General features: G+C 40.7%; 1 protein-coding gene across 1 annotated transcript in view; it reads left to right on the top strand.

Annotated features, from left to right (window-relative positions):
• ncapd3 (non-SMC condensin II complex, subunit D3) overlaps positions 1-15,555 on the top strand; it is a 61,723-nt gene extending 46,168 nt beyond the window's left edge. Inside the window, exons 30-35 of the mRNA XM_077612751.1 lie at positions 3,725-3,837; positions 10,723-10,790; positions 12,563-12,610; positions 12,850-12,912; positions 13,512-13,560; positions 15,242-15,555. Of these exons, the coding sequence (XP_077468877.1) occupies positions 3,725-3,837; positions 10,723-10,790; positions 12,563-12,610; positions 12,850-12,912; positions 13,512-13,560; positions 15,242-15,314 (414 nt within the window). The 3' untranslated portion in view covers positions 15,315-15,555. The remainder of the gene's footprint in view (positions 1-3,724; positions 3,838-10,722; positions 10,791-12,562; positions 12,611-12,849; positions 12,913-13,511; positions 13,561-15,241) is intronic.
• Positions 15,556-18,277: the final 2,722 nt, after the last annotated feature.

The raw sequence follows: 18,277 nt of genomic DNA, 5'->3' as shown, positions 1-18,277 counted from the left end.
GGGGTCCGGTCCCTTTATGACCGGTGTCAGAGTCTGTTTCGCGTAGCCAGCAGTAAGTCGGTTACGTTTCCAGTGGACTCCGAAAGGGCCTCCCTATGTCACTGATTCTTTTCATCACTTTTATGGACAGAATATCTAGGCGCAGCTGTGGCGTTGAGGGGGTCCGGTTTGGTGGCCTCAGTATTGCGTCCGTGCTTTTTGCAGATGATGTGGTTCTGTTGGCTTGATCAAGCCAAGATCTCCAACTCTCGCTGGAACGATTCGCAACCAAGTGTGAGGCGGTCGGGATGAGAATCAGCACCTCCGAATCTAAGACCATGGTCCGAAGTCTGAGAAAGGTGGCATGCCCTCCCGGGTCAGGGATCAGGTCTTTCCCCAGTTGGAGGAGTTTAAGTACCTTGGGGTCTTGTCCTCAAGTGAGGGAAGAATGGAACGAGAGATCAACGTCTTCCCCACGACTGACCAGTGCAGGGTCTGCAGTGATGCGGACCCTGCACTAGTCTGTTGTGTGGAAGAAGGAGCTAAGTGAAAGGGTGAGGCTCTATTTGCCGGTCGTTACGTTTCTACTCTCATCTATGGTCACGAGCTGTGGGTCGTGACCGAAAATGAGATCCCGAATACAAGAGGCTGAAATGAGTTTCCTCCGTAGGATGTCCGGACTCTCTCTTAGAGATAGTGAGAAGCTTGGCCATCCGGGAGGGGCTTGAAGTAGAGTCGCTGCTCCTCCGGATCGAGAGGAGCCAGATGAGTTGGCTCGGGCATCTGGTTAGGATGTCCCCTATATGCCTCCCCCGGGAGGTGTTCCGGGCACGTCCCACTGGTAGGAGGACACGGGGCCGACCTCGGACACATTTGGGAGACTTTGTCTCCCGGTTGGCCCGGGAACGCCTTGGGATACTCCAGGAAGAGCTGGATGAAGTGGCTGGGCCTCCCTGCTGAAGCTGCTTCCCCCGCGACCCGACTTCGGTTAAAGCGGGAGAGGATGAGAGGAGATGACATGAGTCACAGTACTTTATTTTCTGGATCAGTCAGTTTACAAGTTACTTTGCATTGAATTCCAGAATATCACGAGTGAGATTGATTAAAACTAATGAATTCGATTTTAATCGCTTTTGTAAGTCAGTCCGCTCTGATAATGAGCAGATTTCAAACTAACACAATGAAAATATTCATCTAATTTGGCACAGTGTCCTATGTTGATATCTTCCATCTTTATAACCACCCTAACGATTGCCTGGCGATCGATTTAGGTTTACCCAAAGTCAGCTGAGATAAGTGCTACACAAGATGGATAGCTTGCTAAATAAAGCATTACCATTCTACTTCCCCAATGAATGTGATAATTGTCCATTCAATATTTACTTAAGATTCTTGTGCAAGCCATAATGAATAATATGCTACCAGTTGGCCCGCAGGCCACAGTTTGGACACCTCTGTTTTAAATCCAAGATGTTTTGAAGCATGGTCCAACGCGCCAGTTCTTCCTGACCTATTTCCTACCCTTTCAACAATAACATTGCATGTGAAGCACAATCTAAATCCACAGGTCTCCGTATTAACTCGCCGCCATCTGCTTATCTGCTGCCAATTGCAGGGCGTCCCACACTCTGTCAGCTTACAGTCACTCTCAAATGACAATAAAGGTCTTGACACACCTACCTGCCAGCGGTCTATCAGAGCCAAGAGTTTGAATATACAGTGGTACCTCGAGATACGAGCTTAATGCGTTCCGGGACTGAGCTCGTATGTCGATTTACTCGTAACTCAAATGAACGTTTCCCATTGAAATGAATTAAAAACAAATTAATTTGTTCCAACCCTCTGAAAAAACACCAAAAACAGGATATTGGATTGGAAAAACATTTGTATTTGTTCTAATTCGCCATCTATTAACAAAGTAACAAACAACTAGTGGTTTAATAGTACTAAAATGTGTTTAATAGTACTAAAATTAGACAGATCTCGCTGATGGGAGAGAGAGAGGGACAGAGTGAGAGGGGGGAGAGAGACAGAGACTTTTTGCACGGCAACGTGCGCGTAACATGACAAACACATAAATGAACTTGATTACGATGCAGACACTCAAAAATAAGTTTAATCCAACCTTACACTAAACTTAATTCAAATGTTGTTTTAGATTTTTATACCTTTCTTCTTTTTCTTCCGGGTTCGCTCTATTTGCCTATCGAGGGTTATTTGCGTTTGTCTTCCCTTCAAAATATTCCGAAAATTATGCACACAAATGTCCTCACAATAGGATAACGCACGGCCACTTCCCAACTTGCCCGGGAAGTAGTACTCCACTCGTATTAGCGAACAAGCTCCGTCATTCGCACTGACTAACGGAAAAAAAACACTGAAAAAAATGCAACGCTCCGCCCAGTGCTCGTAGAGACATTACACGAGTGAGTTGCGACCAGAAGGACAGAGCCCATGATGTTCTTATGAGCAGCCTCTCGCGTCCGCTGTATGCTCATATATCAACATTTGTCTCGTATCTCAAGATAAATATTTGCTCAAAATTTTACTCGTATGTCAAATTGCTCGTATGTCGGGGCACTCGTATGTCGAGGTACAGACACTCCCCTACTTACGAACGAGTTAGGTTCCGAGCGATTGTTCATAAGTTGAATTTGTTTGTAAGTTGCTCAGTGCTATATTTTGTATTATAATTTATGTTTAAGGCCTATATAAGTATATTGAAGGTTTATATAAGTGCATTTGTATGTTTAAGGCTTGTATAAGTAACACACATTGGTTTGTACTGAAAAAAAACATTTAATAACATTGAGAGAATACATACAGTACTGTATACATACATTAGAGAGAGATTTACTAGAAACTGGCCGAAAGAAGCTATCTAATGACAATTGCAGTTTTCTTTTTTTCATTATAAATGATGCGGTAGCACTGTATGGCATCATTCAATTGATTTGCAAACTTTGTGCAACGTTCAATATTTGGGTCCTGCTGCTCGATCTTTGTTTATAAATGGTACTGACGGTCGAACGATTCAAGTTGTATTCACGTGCAACGCTCACCACTTTCTGACGCGCATCAAGCTTCGTTATTATTGCCACTCATTTCAAATGAAATGGCTTGCCTCTTCCTTGCACCTCCCTCAATAGAAGCCTTTCGCTTTTCACCAACCATATTCAATAATGGATGCACGAGATATTTAATGATAAAAATGAAAAAGGTTCTTTGCGCACTGGAGATACGTTCACGCACTTCCGCACTGCAACGAAGTGAGCAGAAGAATGTAGATGCTGGATGAGCTGAGCTGTCACAGCGCCAGGCGTCGGTATTAGCGGCAGAAAGAAGCACTACTCGGAAAAAGGCGCGCAATACAAAATTGAACTTAAGAACATTTTTCGACATAAACGCAATTTGCAGACATGTTCGTATGTACCGTTGTTCGTAACTCGAATGTTCGTAAGTAGGGGAGCGTCTGTATTACTGTAAGCTGCAAGCTAACAGTTAGGGCCAAGCTAAGACAACCATTAGAGTTCACTTTTTCATTGAAAAAAGAATGTGCATATCAATCACAAATATGCTTTTCATTTCTTTTGGTAAGCGTCATTTTTAAGTGTGACAACCCCCCTTCCCTTGCCTTTGCTCCTGGTTGTTTTTCTTGTACACATCCACCATGAAAAGGTTGTGCAGAAAATGTGCCAACTGTTTGCAGCCATCTTTTATTTATTTATTGGTTATCTTCTGGCAGGCTTCTATCCATTCCTCTCCTGTTAGGCCAAGGACTATGCATTCTATCAACTTCGCCACCCCACAGCCACTGCATCAAAATCACCGACTTGGAAGACATGTCTATAGTGAGAGGTATGCTTGCGTAATTTGTTTCTGTAATTTTACTGCTTTATTTTTGTGTCACTGTCTTAACCATTTTTGACTTCCCCCAAAAAATGAATAAGTTCTGTCAAACGATTAGAATATTAATCCCATGCGGTCCATAGTTAACTTGCATTTCATCCTTTTTAATACAAAAAATATTATGGACGTGGTCCTTCACTAAGCAAACCAACCACCCACCCTACATTCATTTTTTTTATGCAATCTATAAAAGTTTTTATTTTCACATCTTTCGTGATCCTTCTCTTTGCAGCTTCAACTTTCGCGGCTTCGCGACATCTGATTTTTTTCTGGGGGGGAAAGTTCATAAAAATGTCAAAATCCACACTGAAACTCGCAAGTGAAAGCACTTTCCTGTCTTCCGGTTGCCGCTAAGAAATGGTGGAAGACAGAGGACTGTCACTCAAATCAGCACCGAGGAAAAAAAATGGCAGCGGGTGGTGGCCATGATTTTGAAAATAAAGCTTTCTGAGCAACCGGGAACCACTGTAAGGGTGGATTTTTATTAGAGATGCGAGCCCTGTGCGACCTTACGCTGTGTGCTTATTTGAAAATAGAACTTGCTCGGTGAATTGCGTACTCTGCCACCTGGCTGTCTCGTATGCTTGTATCTCAAATCTGTCTCGTATCTCAAGGCAAATATTTGCTCAGAATTTTCCTCGCATCTCAAATTTCTCGTATGTTGGGGCACACGCGTGTCAAGGTATAACTGTATGTATATATGTGCAGTGGGGCAAATAAGTATTTAGTCAACTACAAATAGTGCTAGTTATCTTACTTGAAAACATTAGAGGCCTGTAATTGTCAACATGGGTAAACCTCAACCATGAGAGACAGAATGTGGAAAAAAAGGAAAATCACATTGTTTGATTTAAAAAAAAAAAAAAATTGCAAATCATGGTGGAAAATAAGTATTAGGTCAATACTAAAAGCTCATCTCTATACTTTATGTACCCTTTGTTGGCAATAATGGAGGCCAAACGTTTTCTGTAACTCTTCACAAGCTTTTCACACACTGTTGCTGGTTGTTAGGTTTATCATTATTATAAATGTGTATCAATATTATTATATTATATGTGCTTGCAACGAAGAGTTATTGACATTAATACAAAGGGCATTTTAATACATCTCTTGCAAAAGTAATGACTGTGGTTCGCATCAAGAGAACTGTGCATCAAGATGGTTCACATCGAACTGTGGATTGCTTTGGGAAGCATCAAGATGGTTCACATCGAACGGTGGATTGCTTTGGGAAGCATCGGCTTCTCAGGATGGCTCACAACAAGAACTGTGGATTATTTTGGGAAGCATCATCTTCTCAGGATGGTTCACATCAAAACTCTCTTGGGAAGATTCAATAGACCTGCAATTGTTTTGAGAACTGAGATAAATTGTTATGAGACTCTAAAAATGTTTAGACTTCTGTGGGGCATGATGTTAAAATCTTATGAATAAGTTAGCGAGAGAGACATCGAGTTATTAGAATGATCTTTACCGGACACGCGGGTGGATGCATTCTCTTGCAAGAATTAAAGGATGTGACTTCAGATGCCTCTTTTATTGAAAGGTGAATTTGGAAATACCTAAGGATAAACTTATCATTTTTGGTCCTTCGAGCCGGATACTTTTTTCTTTTGTAAAAACACTTTCCCCAAAGAATGGTGATTGAGAGAGATGTTATCTCCGATCGCATTTTCCCTCGTCTGGTCGTTTGTTTTAACCTTTTGTAAGAAGGTTTAGTCTCAATTGAAACGTTTGAACCATTGAAACCATATGGAGACAATAAAAACAATATACAAAGTTATTTCCAATTAATATTGGAGTGGTTGCATTTTATTGGGTCAGAAAGTTTATCTTACCCGTCTCCTCAAACGTTTCAACTGAGGGTACCTTCTTACAATGCAAAAGGTGGCTCCGCATCCCTTTCTCGGTATGCTGGTGCTTCTTCTTTATACTGCAGGTTGAGCACCACCGTTGGTCCAGTCCGTTTCCTGTTGAGAAGCACAGTTTCCTTCTGCTAACCCAATTTGAATGCGTTTTCTTGAAGATTTTTCCAGTTCCATTTGTGCAGTGAATAATGGCGATGTATGGTCTACTAAATAGGATTTCCCTATGTTGTTGTCCTGTTGAACTTGTTATGTAGGCAGTGATTTCATAACGAGATATGGAACCTTCTGTCCATCCAGCCAACAATTTTGTTAACACAATTTGGGTGCCATTATCACTATAAATCTTTGGAATTTCAAATTGTGCACTGATATTCCGAGCACAGGTTGAGCATGCTCTGCCACCAACTTAACCCTATAAGTTGTGTAGTGGCACCGTACCGAGGCCACCTTCCCCCTGTCGAGACAAAGGACTTCCCATGACTCAAGCTAGCTTTGTCAAAAGCAGCTCACCCAAGTAAGCTGAGGTACCAATTTGTTTTTTGTTTTTACCTCAGTGATCCCAAATTTCACATTTCGCAGAGCAGATTATTTGTTTCTCCACGTTAAGTTTCAAATGTGGAGTATTGCTGCTGCATTCCTGTCAAAAATTTCATTTGGTGATTTTTTTTTTCTTTCTTTTTGTTTTTGTTTTTGTACTAACCTGCCGCCGCCATCCCCGAAAGGCTTATTGGCGATTTCAGAAATCAATATCAAATTTCCAAATCCTTTTCCACCTTGATATTTGATTGATAGATTATATCTTGGTGGCTAGCCAATCAAAAACACAAAAAGATCATCCACGCTCACACTCATAATCAAGGGTTCAACCAGTCTAGCATCCATAATTTTGGTTTGTTGGAGTAAACTGGAGTACCCAGAGAAAACCCACGAATTCTCGAGGACACCAGGAATACCCCACACTGGAAGGTCTGGATCCACCCCGCTTCCATTAGTAGATCCTCGAACCGCAAAGTTGATGCGTTATTTACTAGTCTTTCAATTTGGGTCGTTTACCCATACATCAGTGGCCCGTAAATTTTCATCACAGGTGTAAACCACCATCCCCAGTGGGGCTTCTTGGTAGTTCACCCCCTTTGCTGCCCTATCAGCAATAATCATTCCAGAAGGAACTGGGCAATTAATGTATAATATTCGCGTGCCACACATCTACAAGTAGAAATTTGTTTTGGAAGTTCAATTGCCGCCGTTCGTGGGTGGATGTATTCTCTTCTTGCAAGAATTAAATGGTGTGACTTCTGATGCCTCTTTTATTGAAAAGTGCATTTGGAAATACCTAAGGATAAACTTATCACTGGTATTTTGGCCCATTCCTCCATACAGATCTCTAGAGCAGTGATGTTTTAGAGCTGTTGTTGGGCAACATGGACTTTCAACCCCCTCCACAGATTTTCTATGGACTTGAGATCTGGAGACTGGTAGGCCACTCCACGACCTTGAAATGTTTCTTACGAAGCCACTCCTTTGTTGACCTGGCTGTGTGTTTGGAATAATTGTCATGCTGAAAGACCCAGCCATGTCTCATCTTCAATGTCTTTGCTGATGGAAGGAGATTTTCACTCAAAAGTTCTCCATACTTGGCCCCATTCATTCTTTCCTTTACACAGATCAGTCGTTCTGGTCCCTTTGCAAAAAACAGCCCCAAAGCATGATGTTTCCACCCCAATGCTTCACAGTGGGTATGGTGTTCTTCAGATGCAATTCAGTATTCTTTCTCCTCCACACACGAGAACCTGTGTTTCTACCAAAAAGTTCTATTTTGGTTTCATCTGACCAAAACACATTCTCCCAGTCCTCTTCTGGATAATCCAAATGCTCTCTAGCGAACCGCAGACGGACCTGGATGTGTACTGGCTTCAGCAGGGGGACACATCTGGCAGTGCAGGATTTGAGTCCCTGGTGGCGAATTGTTTTACTGATAGTAGCCTTTGTTACTGTGGTCCCAGCTCTCTGTAGGTCATTCACTAGGTCCCCCCGTGTGGTTCTCGGATTTTTGCTCACCGTTCTTGTTATCATTTTGACGCCACGGGGTGAGATCTTGCATGTAGCCCCAGATCGAGGGAGATTATCAGTGGTCTTTTATGTCTTCCATTTTCTAATAATTGCTCCCACAGTTGATATCTTTACGCCAAGCGTTTTACCTATTGCAGATTCAGTCTTCCCAGCCTGGTGCAGGTCTACATTTTGTCACTGGTGTCCTTTGACAGCTCTTTGGTCTTGGCCATAGTGGCGTTTGAGTGGGAGAGATTTAGGTTGTGGACAGGAGTCTTTTATACTGATGAGTTAAAATAGATGCTATTAATACAGGTAACAAGTGGAGTCCTCGTTAGAAGAAGTTAGACCTCTTGACAGCCAGAAATCTTGCATGTTTGTAGGTGACCAAATACTTATTTTGCACTCTAATTTGGAAATAAATCATTTAAAAATCAAACAATGTCATTTTCAGTTTATTTTTCTTCCACATTCTGTCTCTCATGGTTGAGGTTTACCCATGTTGACAATTACAAGCCTCTCTAATCTCTTCAAGTAGGAGAACTTGCACAATTGGTGGTTGACTAAATACTTGTTTGCCCCACTGTATATATGCTTGTGTGTGCCTGAGTGTGTACAAATGTGTATGTATATACAGTATCCCCCCTGATTTCTGCAATTTTTCATGTCTTTTATGGGTTAAAAAAAGAAAGATGCTTTCTTGCTATGTAAAGTAGTCACTCTTAAGCTTGGATAATAGCAGAAATGTATTGTATCCTCAAAAGAACTCAAAACAAAACACAGCAATGACTATGAAATGCGGCCAACGAAAGTGAGTACTGTGATCCTTCACAACTTCCGTTGCTTAAGTACATCACAGATTTGTTTTCTTAAGTATATAGATAAACTACATAAAAATGTCAAAATTCACACACTCAAGCGGAAGTCAGATGAAAAATGGTGGAAGTCAGGGCACCGCTCCTTCGGTGCTGAAATGGTTGGCACTCAGCCCCAAAGAACAAACGTTAAGCGAGTTACACTACGTCTTGCCATTTCCTGTTTTGTTGCGAGGGAATTTCACTTCGCGTACATCACCTGTGGAGAAAGATTTTTTTTTAGTCGCCGTTGAAAATACCTTCTAATGACTGACGTTCCTTGATATGCTAAAGGCGTAGCACACCATTGCGGCATAAATGAATATACTGCGGCGTTCTTTTATACATAATTCAACTGGTGTTAATGCGCTCCGCCGTGCAATTAAGAGGAGACACAGGAAGTGAACGCACTTCCACTCTGGAAATGCATGCGTGTTGTGGCGATCTGTATGCTGCGAATATATGAAAAAAAAATTCTCGGGAGATGAAGAGCTCCGATTTTTTAGCGGTTTGTCTCTACGCCCAGGTTGCCGTGCTGCACGTTGCAGCGACCGTTCTTCTCCACAAAGTTCTGCCGCTTTTGCTTGGCCCCACAGGCCGCTATTCACCGCCCAAAAGCTTGCACCCAAGGCGCGGAACTGCTAGTTCTCGTGTTGACTAAGACACCCCGAGTAATAAAAAATGAACCAGCATTGTGAGGGATTTGGGCCGTAGATACGGCCGAGACGCTGGCATAACAATAGGACATCAACACACTGCATTGAGGCACTCAGAAGGTGACTGATGACAACATGGTCACAACCTTTCAATTTGGCAATTGTCTTGACAGTGTCAAGACACCAACAGCAGCAATATTTGTACAAGAAAAATACTTCTAGAATCTGATGAAGAGGACTTGGACTAAAGCTCTAATAACCAGTTTTTTAAATCAATATCAAGTAGCGAGAAACTATTTAAGATTTTCTGGTGCTCTAACACTATAAAAAGAAATTAAAAATGAAACCTGAAGAAAATTTAGATGGGAATCTTTATTTTTATAAATTTGTCTTCAAAACTGCTGTGCAAAATGAAATAAAATAACAACAATGATCAACTGAAGAAATCACCTTTGGCAAGCAGACTATTTTCAGCCTCACAAAAAGAAACTATGTATGTAAATTAACCCTCCATGTGGCCATTTAAAAAAATGGATGAACTTAACCCAAGTTTTAACTAACGTTTGATTTTTGTAATGTTTTGATAACATTTGCATAAAATGGGGAAATGTCTTGATATCCACTAAGAAAACAATTCCAGGCTATCCTCAAATGAGAAGAGTGGGTTAAAACCGGTTAAGGAAATTTTCAATAAGGCTACCTTCTGTGGACAGGTTTTTAAGAGGGATTTTAAAAAGAAAGCAATCCTTTGTCACTTTGTTTAGAAGAGGATGGGATAGGATGTGGAGCGCTGTCGGGGGGTTAGTCAATCTGTGTGCCTCACGTACATTCATAATTACAGATAAAGTACACGACAGGGTTAGTTCACTTGGATCTTTTAGTGGGTAAGTTCGGTGTTGTCCTGCATCTCATCACTCATTGTTGTAGTCCTTTTGCTTTCATGCTCTGTGTTAGCCACTCTATTGATAACTTCTAATTGATTAGCTGTTCCTCACCATCTTCATCTACTGAACGTTTGTCTGGAACGAGCGTTCACCTTGCATCTGCGGCCCCGTTCTTTGTGGTGTTTGGGTGGTGTAATTGCAGTTTATATTTTAGTCGATTTTTTTTCACAAATTGTTATCATTTTTGACAAAAAATATTTGATGATAATTATCACTATCATTTTATCGCTCAGGTCTACTTTATAGGGTTTAGTTGGTAAAATTGGGAAGGTTAAATGAATTCGGGCTATTACACGTTAAATGCGTTTCTACCTACGAAAAATTCAAGTTACGCAAGCACCTCTGGAACCAATTTAATTTTGCCTACCTGCCATCTCATTAATCGGTGATGCTTCAAATTCATTGATATGTCTGAAAACAAGTATGAATAAATTGTTAATGAAAAGGAAATGTGTGTTTACAGCCGTATGTGTGTCTGGCCAAGAATCAAGTCAAACCAGCAGTCAAACTCTCTCACTTGCGAAGGAAAAGGTATTGGTGTTTTTTTATATTGTAACATTTCATCAACACTTTTGACCTATTTCAGTCTCAATTGCTTTGTTTTGCTGAAAAAGGTTAGAATATTTTATGTTGTCCTATCCTATATTGCCTTTCTTATTGGCTTCATGTTCTACCACAAGTCAGGATACTAGGCTAGGATACAAGTCATACATTTGAATCATTCATTTTGTCAACATATATGTGTAGTCTATTTAAAAGATTGGAGAAAGCTAGTGTATCCTAATGTTGCTTCACACACATGATGAATCATCATGCAGCATGTGCATATTACTGCAATCATTTTGAATAATGACAGTACGAAAGAGGACAAGGGCTTGAAGTCACAGTTCTTTGAAGACAGAATTCTCACTTCAAAATTGACAATCCTGCCAATTATTTTTTATTCATTCGCCTTAATTCTATTCTATACGACACATGCGGACAGTCTCTACTCCAGTCTCTGTACCAATAACATGTTCCCACCAAAATCTTTATCGTTTCTCTCTATGGTTCACTTCAACATGCTCTAGTTTCTTGAGACCAAGACTTCGCTTTTGGCTCTATCCTCAATCATTTTAGAATTGCCCCTAAACTGTCAGGTTGGCCAGCAAATGAGAATGTCCTGTTTTCCTGTTTTTATTCCCCCAAATTGGGCAATAAATAGGCAGGTACACTGTATTTCCTCCGTGTCACTTTCACCATAGATTTAAAAAAAACGCAAAGTAACACCCTGAACACCTTGCTTAACATAATGTACTTTTTTCACACTCTAGAAAACCTAGGTATACAGTGGTACCTCGAGATACGAGCTTAATGCGTTCCGGGACTGAGCTCGTATGTCGATTTACTCGTAACTCAAATGAACGTTTCCCATAGAAATGAACTAAAAACAAATTAATTTGTTCCATCCCTCTGAAAAAACACCAGAAACATATTGGATTGGAAAAACATTTTTATTTGTTCTAATTCTAAATCTATTAACAAAGTAACAAATAACTAGTCGTTTAACAGTGCTAAAATGTGTTTAATAGTACTAAAATTAGACGGATTTCGCTGAGGGGAGAGGGAGAGAGGGACAGAGAGGGGGGAGAGACTTTTTGCACGGCAACGCGCTCGTAAAATGACAAGCAAATTTAAATGAACTTGGATTACGATGCAGACACACTCAAAAAATAAGTATACTAAACTTAATTCTAATTTTGTTTTACATTTTTTCCTTTCTTCTCCCGGGTTGGCTGTATTTGGCCCGCCTCCACCCTGACTTTCAGATGCAACCTATGGAGGGTTGTTTGCTTTTGTCTTCCCTTCAAAATATTCCGAAAATGATACACACAAATGTCCTCACAATAGGATAACGCACAACCACTTGCCAACTTCCCCGGGAAGTAGTAATTCTCTCGTATTAGCGAACAAGCATTCGCACTGACAAACGGGAAAAAAAACACAGAAAAAATGTAACGCTCCGCCCAGTGCTCGTAGAGACCTCACAAGAGGGAGTTGCGATCAGAAAGACAGTGGCCATGATGTTCTAATGAGCAGCCTCTCGCGTCCGCTGTATGCTCGTATATCAAAATTTGTCTCGTATCTCAAGATAAATATTTACTCAAATTTTACTCGTATCTCAAATTGCTCGGATGTCGGGGCACTCGTATGTCGACTTTTTTACTGTACAAGATATTGACACATTACCTGTATGTTTCCCCCAAGTATTCATAAACATGAACTTCACATATGCGTGTATCACTATGGTTTTCTTTTTTCAGTAATCTCTCAAGTTGGTGTGAGTAACAGAGCCATCAGTACACCCAATGGTATGTCACTCAAACCAGGTTTACGCGGCTTTCAACAAGGCCCAAATTTGAAAAAGCATAATTTCTTTATTTCTTTAAAAAATATATATATATAGCTATAGAACATCATGTTAAAATAAACTAATTTAGGCTGCAGTCTTTTTATTGTGAAAAAAAGACAGCTATGAAAATTTGAAGAATGTTGTTTCACCCTGTATTAATTTACAATATTCGTTCAGTTTGTCCACTTTTTTCCCCAGGTGATGGCGTGAATTTAACTTTTGAGGAGGGAGTCAGTTGTATTTACAGCGATAAAGCAGCAAGTATGAATTTTCTCTTACACGTACTATTCCTAAATTATATATTGACAAAAACTTGTAGCTAATAAGTCTTAAACACGTCATGTGCTAATGAATAAATGTTTATTCTTTCTTCCCAACCACTGTAGTGATTGCATGTGTCAAGCAACGTTGTCTTGAATATAAGTGCTGTTTCGGTCCAATTCTCGGTATATAATCAGGGCTCATTTTAATCCAAAAAAATAAAAACATGATTTGTCATTTACAGTAGCAATCCCTAGCCAATCTGGTCGGGGCAAGAGATTATCTGATGGGATCTTGCCTTTTGTGATTTTCAGTATCTCTGGAATCTAATAGACTCTTAACAAATTGCAACTTGTGTGTGAGTTAATCTTTATTTCAAGGGTACACATCTTAAAACGCTAAGGCAAATTATAAGAATGTATAATTAATCTGATTTCCCTGGGCAACATTTAGGGTCCTTATGGATTTCCAGGGAAACCTAAATTTCCGATGCCCTTAAAATCTAACCTAAATTGTAGATTGTTTCATTTCCCCTTATAGCATGTCAATTACTTTGGTTTGCATGAACATAGGTAAATAAAATTTGTGTTCCCTGACAGGTTCACGTGAGTCGAGCATTCTTCAAGTACGGTCAGGCGACGAGCATAGGTATGTTTATCCTTCTTTGCTTGCTTTCTTGGCTTTATCTGAGGTTGGGTCATGGAGGCAGGAACTCGGGCAGGGAATCCCAGACTTCCCTCTCTTCAGCAACTTTGTCTAACTCCTCCAGGGGCACCCTAAGGTGTTCCCAAGCCAACCGGTCAACATAGTCTCCCTACCATGTTCTGGGTTGTCCTTAAGGGCATATCCTAGTGTAAGGTGCCAATGAGGCGGCCAAAAGGCATCCTAATCAGATGCCCGAGCAACCTTATGTGGCTCCTCTCAATGTGGAGGAGTAACAGCTCTACTCTGAGCCACTCCAACATGGCAGGGATTCTGGCTCTTATCTATAAGGGAGAGCTCGGACTCACCGCTGAGGAAACTCATTTCGGCCCCTTTTATCTGTTTCTTTCGGTTTCAAACTTAAACTACCGTATTTTCTCGCATATAAACAAGAAATTGAAAAATTAAACGATTTTAAGGCAATTTTAAGAGTGCGGCTTATACACGGAGCGGCTTATATGCGAAAAAATACGGTACTTGAGCATCGGTGTGGGTAGGAAGATAACTAGAGTCATCAAATCTGCAGAGACTGCACCATTGGGACAAAAAACAGGACCCACAGCTGCCCTTGAGAACCGATTTGGCATCCTGGACTTTGTTCCAACCAATCCAGCATAGACAAATTAACAAATGTGGTTTCTGCGGGAACAGGACGCACCTGACTGCAATCTTCTGATATCACTTAAAGGACCACAGATGGGCAAAAAGGAATCCTCTTGATGGGTTGGAACAAAAACCCGCACCCACTGCTGCTCTGTGGAATAGTTTTCCCACCATGAACCCTAACACTTTCGATACTCCTGACCTATTCGTAGATAGCTTTAAAAATTATTGTCATGCTGTTACATTCCGGTGTGACTACGGTGCATGGAATGGTTGAATAGAGTTGCACGACAAAGTTTCTCACTCGCACACTTTATTTCTCTTCAGTACAGGTTAGTCACATGCACATCAGATGGTTCATGTATGGTATTGTGCTTGCTTCTACCTCTGGCATAGACAGCATTTTGGTGTCCAGGCAGAGTTGTGAAAACCTTGCAATACCCAGAAATAGAACAAATCTCGTGATGCAAACGTATACATACAACTGAGAATACTTTAAAATCAATCAAGTCCCTTAAAAAAATTCTATTACTACTGAAGAACTATGAATAAGTACAAACTGTTTTGGAAAGTTTTCAGTTCTTTTTGGATGCTTGTTTGAGCAGTCAAGCCCCTCTACCATTATAGCATTTTAAAAAGAGGATCCTGTAACATTGCCTTAAGGTTACTGTCATGTACAAGGTGCAAAAGTAAATTCAGCCAAATCCATCCGAGCGACACAAAATGGGCCACCACCCAGTCTGCCATTTCAGAAGAACTTTCCTCATTGTTTACGGGATGTTACTGAAAAGTTTCAACCAAGACAGTTCTAATAACTTTCAGAGCCATGAGGAACTCCGGGCAAATCTGATCGATCTTCTCTGTGCCACTGGTGAAATTTTTAAACAAACTTAGAAGCCCCCCACCGTCCCATTTAAAAAATAAAATAAATAAATAAAACAATAAAAATAATAATAATAATAAAACTACAATTCAGGCACATTGATTATTCTCATGAAATATCTTAAGCTTTTCTGTTTTACAGACCTCCTAAACCAAGACAGTGGAACGTCGATTCTCCTCTGCGTCTTAAAGAGAGAGCTCGTATGAGTGTTTAGTCCGCATTTGGTTGGAGATCTGGGTATGCATTGTCCTTCCCCTACTTTTGTTAATTTTGCATTTAATTTTGGATTTCTTTTTATTTACCTGCTATGTGACAATAGTTACGTTCTGAATTGTATTATTATTCACTCAAAAACAGTATTTGTTTTGCTTAACCCTCACACCCTTTTCTCGGTTGATTCTTCTGAAACTATAATTTCTTTAAAACGAAACAATAAAATGTGTATTTTACCTTGATACTATTTCAAATTTATTTGTCATTTTTTCCATATCTAGCACAGGGGGGGTAAACATGGGTGCCGGCCAAAATTAATGCACCTCTTTGCTTCTCATCATATTTTGTATATACCGCTTCATGTTTCTCTTATTTTTATTCTTCAAACACACTCAAATTCATCAGAGCCCATTAAAAACAAATAATTATATTCAAATAGATATTAATAATGTAAAACAAGTTTTTCAACAATATGCACCACCCTGAAGCAGAAGGACGCTATTAAGGATATCATAATTTTCAAGCTCTGCAGTGACATTCATAACGAGATGGAAAGCCTTTTTTTAATATGAATAAAAGATAAACAGTTAGCAGGAGATAGCGTGACGGAGTCAATAATATGCGAAAAAGCCAGCGGAATTTGTATGAATTTAAAAGCAAAGGAGGCATCTGAAAACAGGGAGCCTTCAACACCACCAGAACCCTTCATTTAAGTTAAATTTATGTTTACGTATGTTATGTTACGAGCGCATCCGTTAAGTCTCTCTCTCTCTCTCTCTCTCTCTCTCTCTCTCTCTCGCATAACATAACAAACAAATTTAAATGAACTTGGATTATGATGCAGACACACTCAAAAATAAATTTAATCTAACCTTACACTAACCTTAATTCTAATTTGATTTAAATTTTGATACCTTTCTTCTCCCGGGTTGACTCTATTTGCTCCGCCTCCACCCTGACTTTCAGATGCAACCTATCGGGGGATGTTTGCTTTTGTATTCCCTTCAAAATATTCCGAAAATGATGCACACAAATGTCCTCACAATAGGATAACGCACGACCACTTGCCAATGAGAAGTAGTATATACGCCATTTGCACTGACTAACGGGGGAAAAACACTGAAATAATGCAACGCTCCGCCCAGTGCTCGTAGAGACATTACACGACGGAGTTGCGACCAGAGAGACATTACCACGAGGGAGTTGCGGGGAGAGAGACAGTTCCCATGATGATCTTATGAGCAGCCTCTCGCGTCCGCTGTCTGCTCGTATATCAAAATTTGTCTCGTATCTTAAGAGAAATATTTGCTCAAAATTTTACTCGAATCTCAAATTACTCGTATGTCGGGGTACTCGTATGTCGAGGCGTGACCGGACGATTCACTGAAAGACGTTTGGTCGACGGACGTTTGGGCGACGGACAGTTCGCCGGAAAGGACGTTTGGGCGACGGACAGTTCGCCGAACGGACGTTTGGGCGACCGGACAGTTCGCCGAACGGATGTTTGGGCTACCGGACAGTTCGCCGAAAGGACATTTCGCCGCCATTGACGGTAGACTAATAACAGAAATAGCATCTGCACCTCAGTCAACATGAATCGGACGTCTACCGCAGTCAATGGCAGCTTATTGATAGTGTTAAAGGGGTAGGCAAACTTTTTGACTTGCGGGTCAGAATGGATACTAAAATTTGACAGCATTTGGACACCAATGTAATTTATCAAAGCTGGGGATTGAAATATAAGAAAAAAGACAATTGAAGGTGAAAAGTTATTTTTAAATTTACTTTCAACATTAAGAACATATTCAACGAACGAGAGCAGTCTTTAAATTGAGAGTGATGAGCGGTACGGGAAATGAATGAGGTCAAAGAGAGCAGTCTTTAAATTAAGAGTGATGAGCGATAAGGGAAATGAATGAGGTCATTGATTTTTACTATAATTTGGACAACGCCGGCACGGACCGGATTAAAAATCCTAACGGGTCGTATATGGCCTGCGGGCCGAGGTGGAAAAACATGTACACACGATCCTGGGGCGGGGCGAGCGTGCGAATCCCGCGGTGGCGAAACGTCCGTTCGGCGAACTGTTCGGTCGCCCAAACGTCCGTTCGGCAAATTGTTCGGTCGCCCAAACGTCCGTTCGGCGAACTGTCCGGTCGCCCAAACGTCCGTTCGGCGAACTGTCCGGTCGCCCAAACGTCCGTTCGGCGAACTGTCCGGTCGCCCAAACGTCCATTCGGCGAACTGTCCGGCCACCCAAACGTCCGTTCGGCGAACTGTCCGTCGCCCAAACGTCCGTCGACCAAACATCTTTCGGCGAATCGTCCGAGTACTATGTCGAGGTACCACTGTAGTATGTTCAGGGATGCTCACACCCTTTTAGCATGTAAGCAACTAAAGGAATGATGAAATCTATGAAATCTTTGCATGTACAGTGGTAATTCTACTTACGAAATAAACTGGTTCCAGACGTTTTTCGTAACTTGGATTTTTTGCGAGTGGAGGCATATTTTCCATTGAAACCATGTTAATATTTGTAGAGGACCACTGTTGCAGGCATTGATTGTGGCATCTGCATCAGGTTCATTGCATATTTTACAAGATGTTTCTGCATTTTTTAAGGGTTCCTAACTAAAGACAGCTTTTCGCTTATTCCTTCCAGTTTGCTTTCGGAGCCCCAAATGCACGGTATTGGATGATTCCCTTTCGGCAAATCCAACAAATCTAATCAACATTCTAACATCACAAGTAAAGTCAAATTTTAGTCAAAATTACCAATACCCGCAACACTAGGCTTGGGCCATTTTGATTTTTAAAAGTATTTTTGTTCTGTTGTGCAATACACATAAAACAACTCCCTCCTTACACTATGAGAAGTAATGATTAATAAAACCTGCAGAAATTTTGACAGGTGTCTTTTTTAATAAATTTTATTTTTATAAATTTGCCTTCACACCAAAAGTT

This window comes from Stigmatopora argus, chromosome 11 (genome assembly GCF_051989625.1).
Source record: "Stigmatopora argus isolate UIUO_Sarg chromosome 11, RoL_Sarg_1.0, whole genome shotgun sequence".
Taxonomy (NCBI): domain Eukaryota; kingdom Metazoa; phylum Chordata; class Actinopteri; order Syngnathiformes; family Syngnathidae; genus Stigmatopora; species Stigmatopora argus.
The sequence above is the reverse complement of the archived record's forward strand: the minus strand, read 5'-3'. Positions and strand labels throughout refer to the sequence as shown.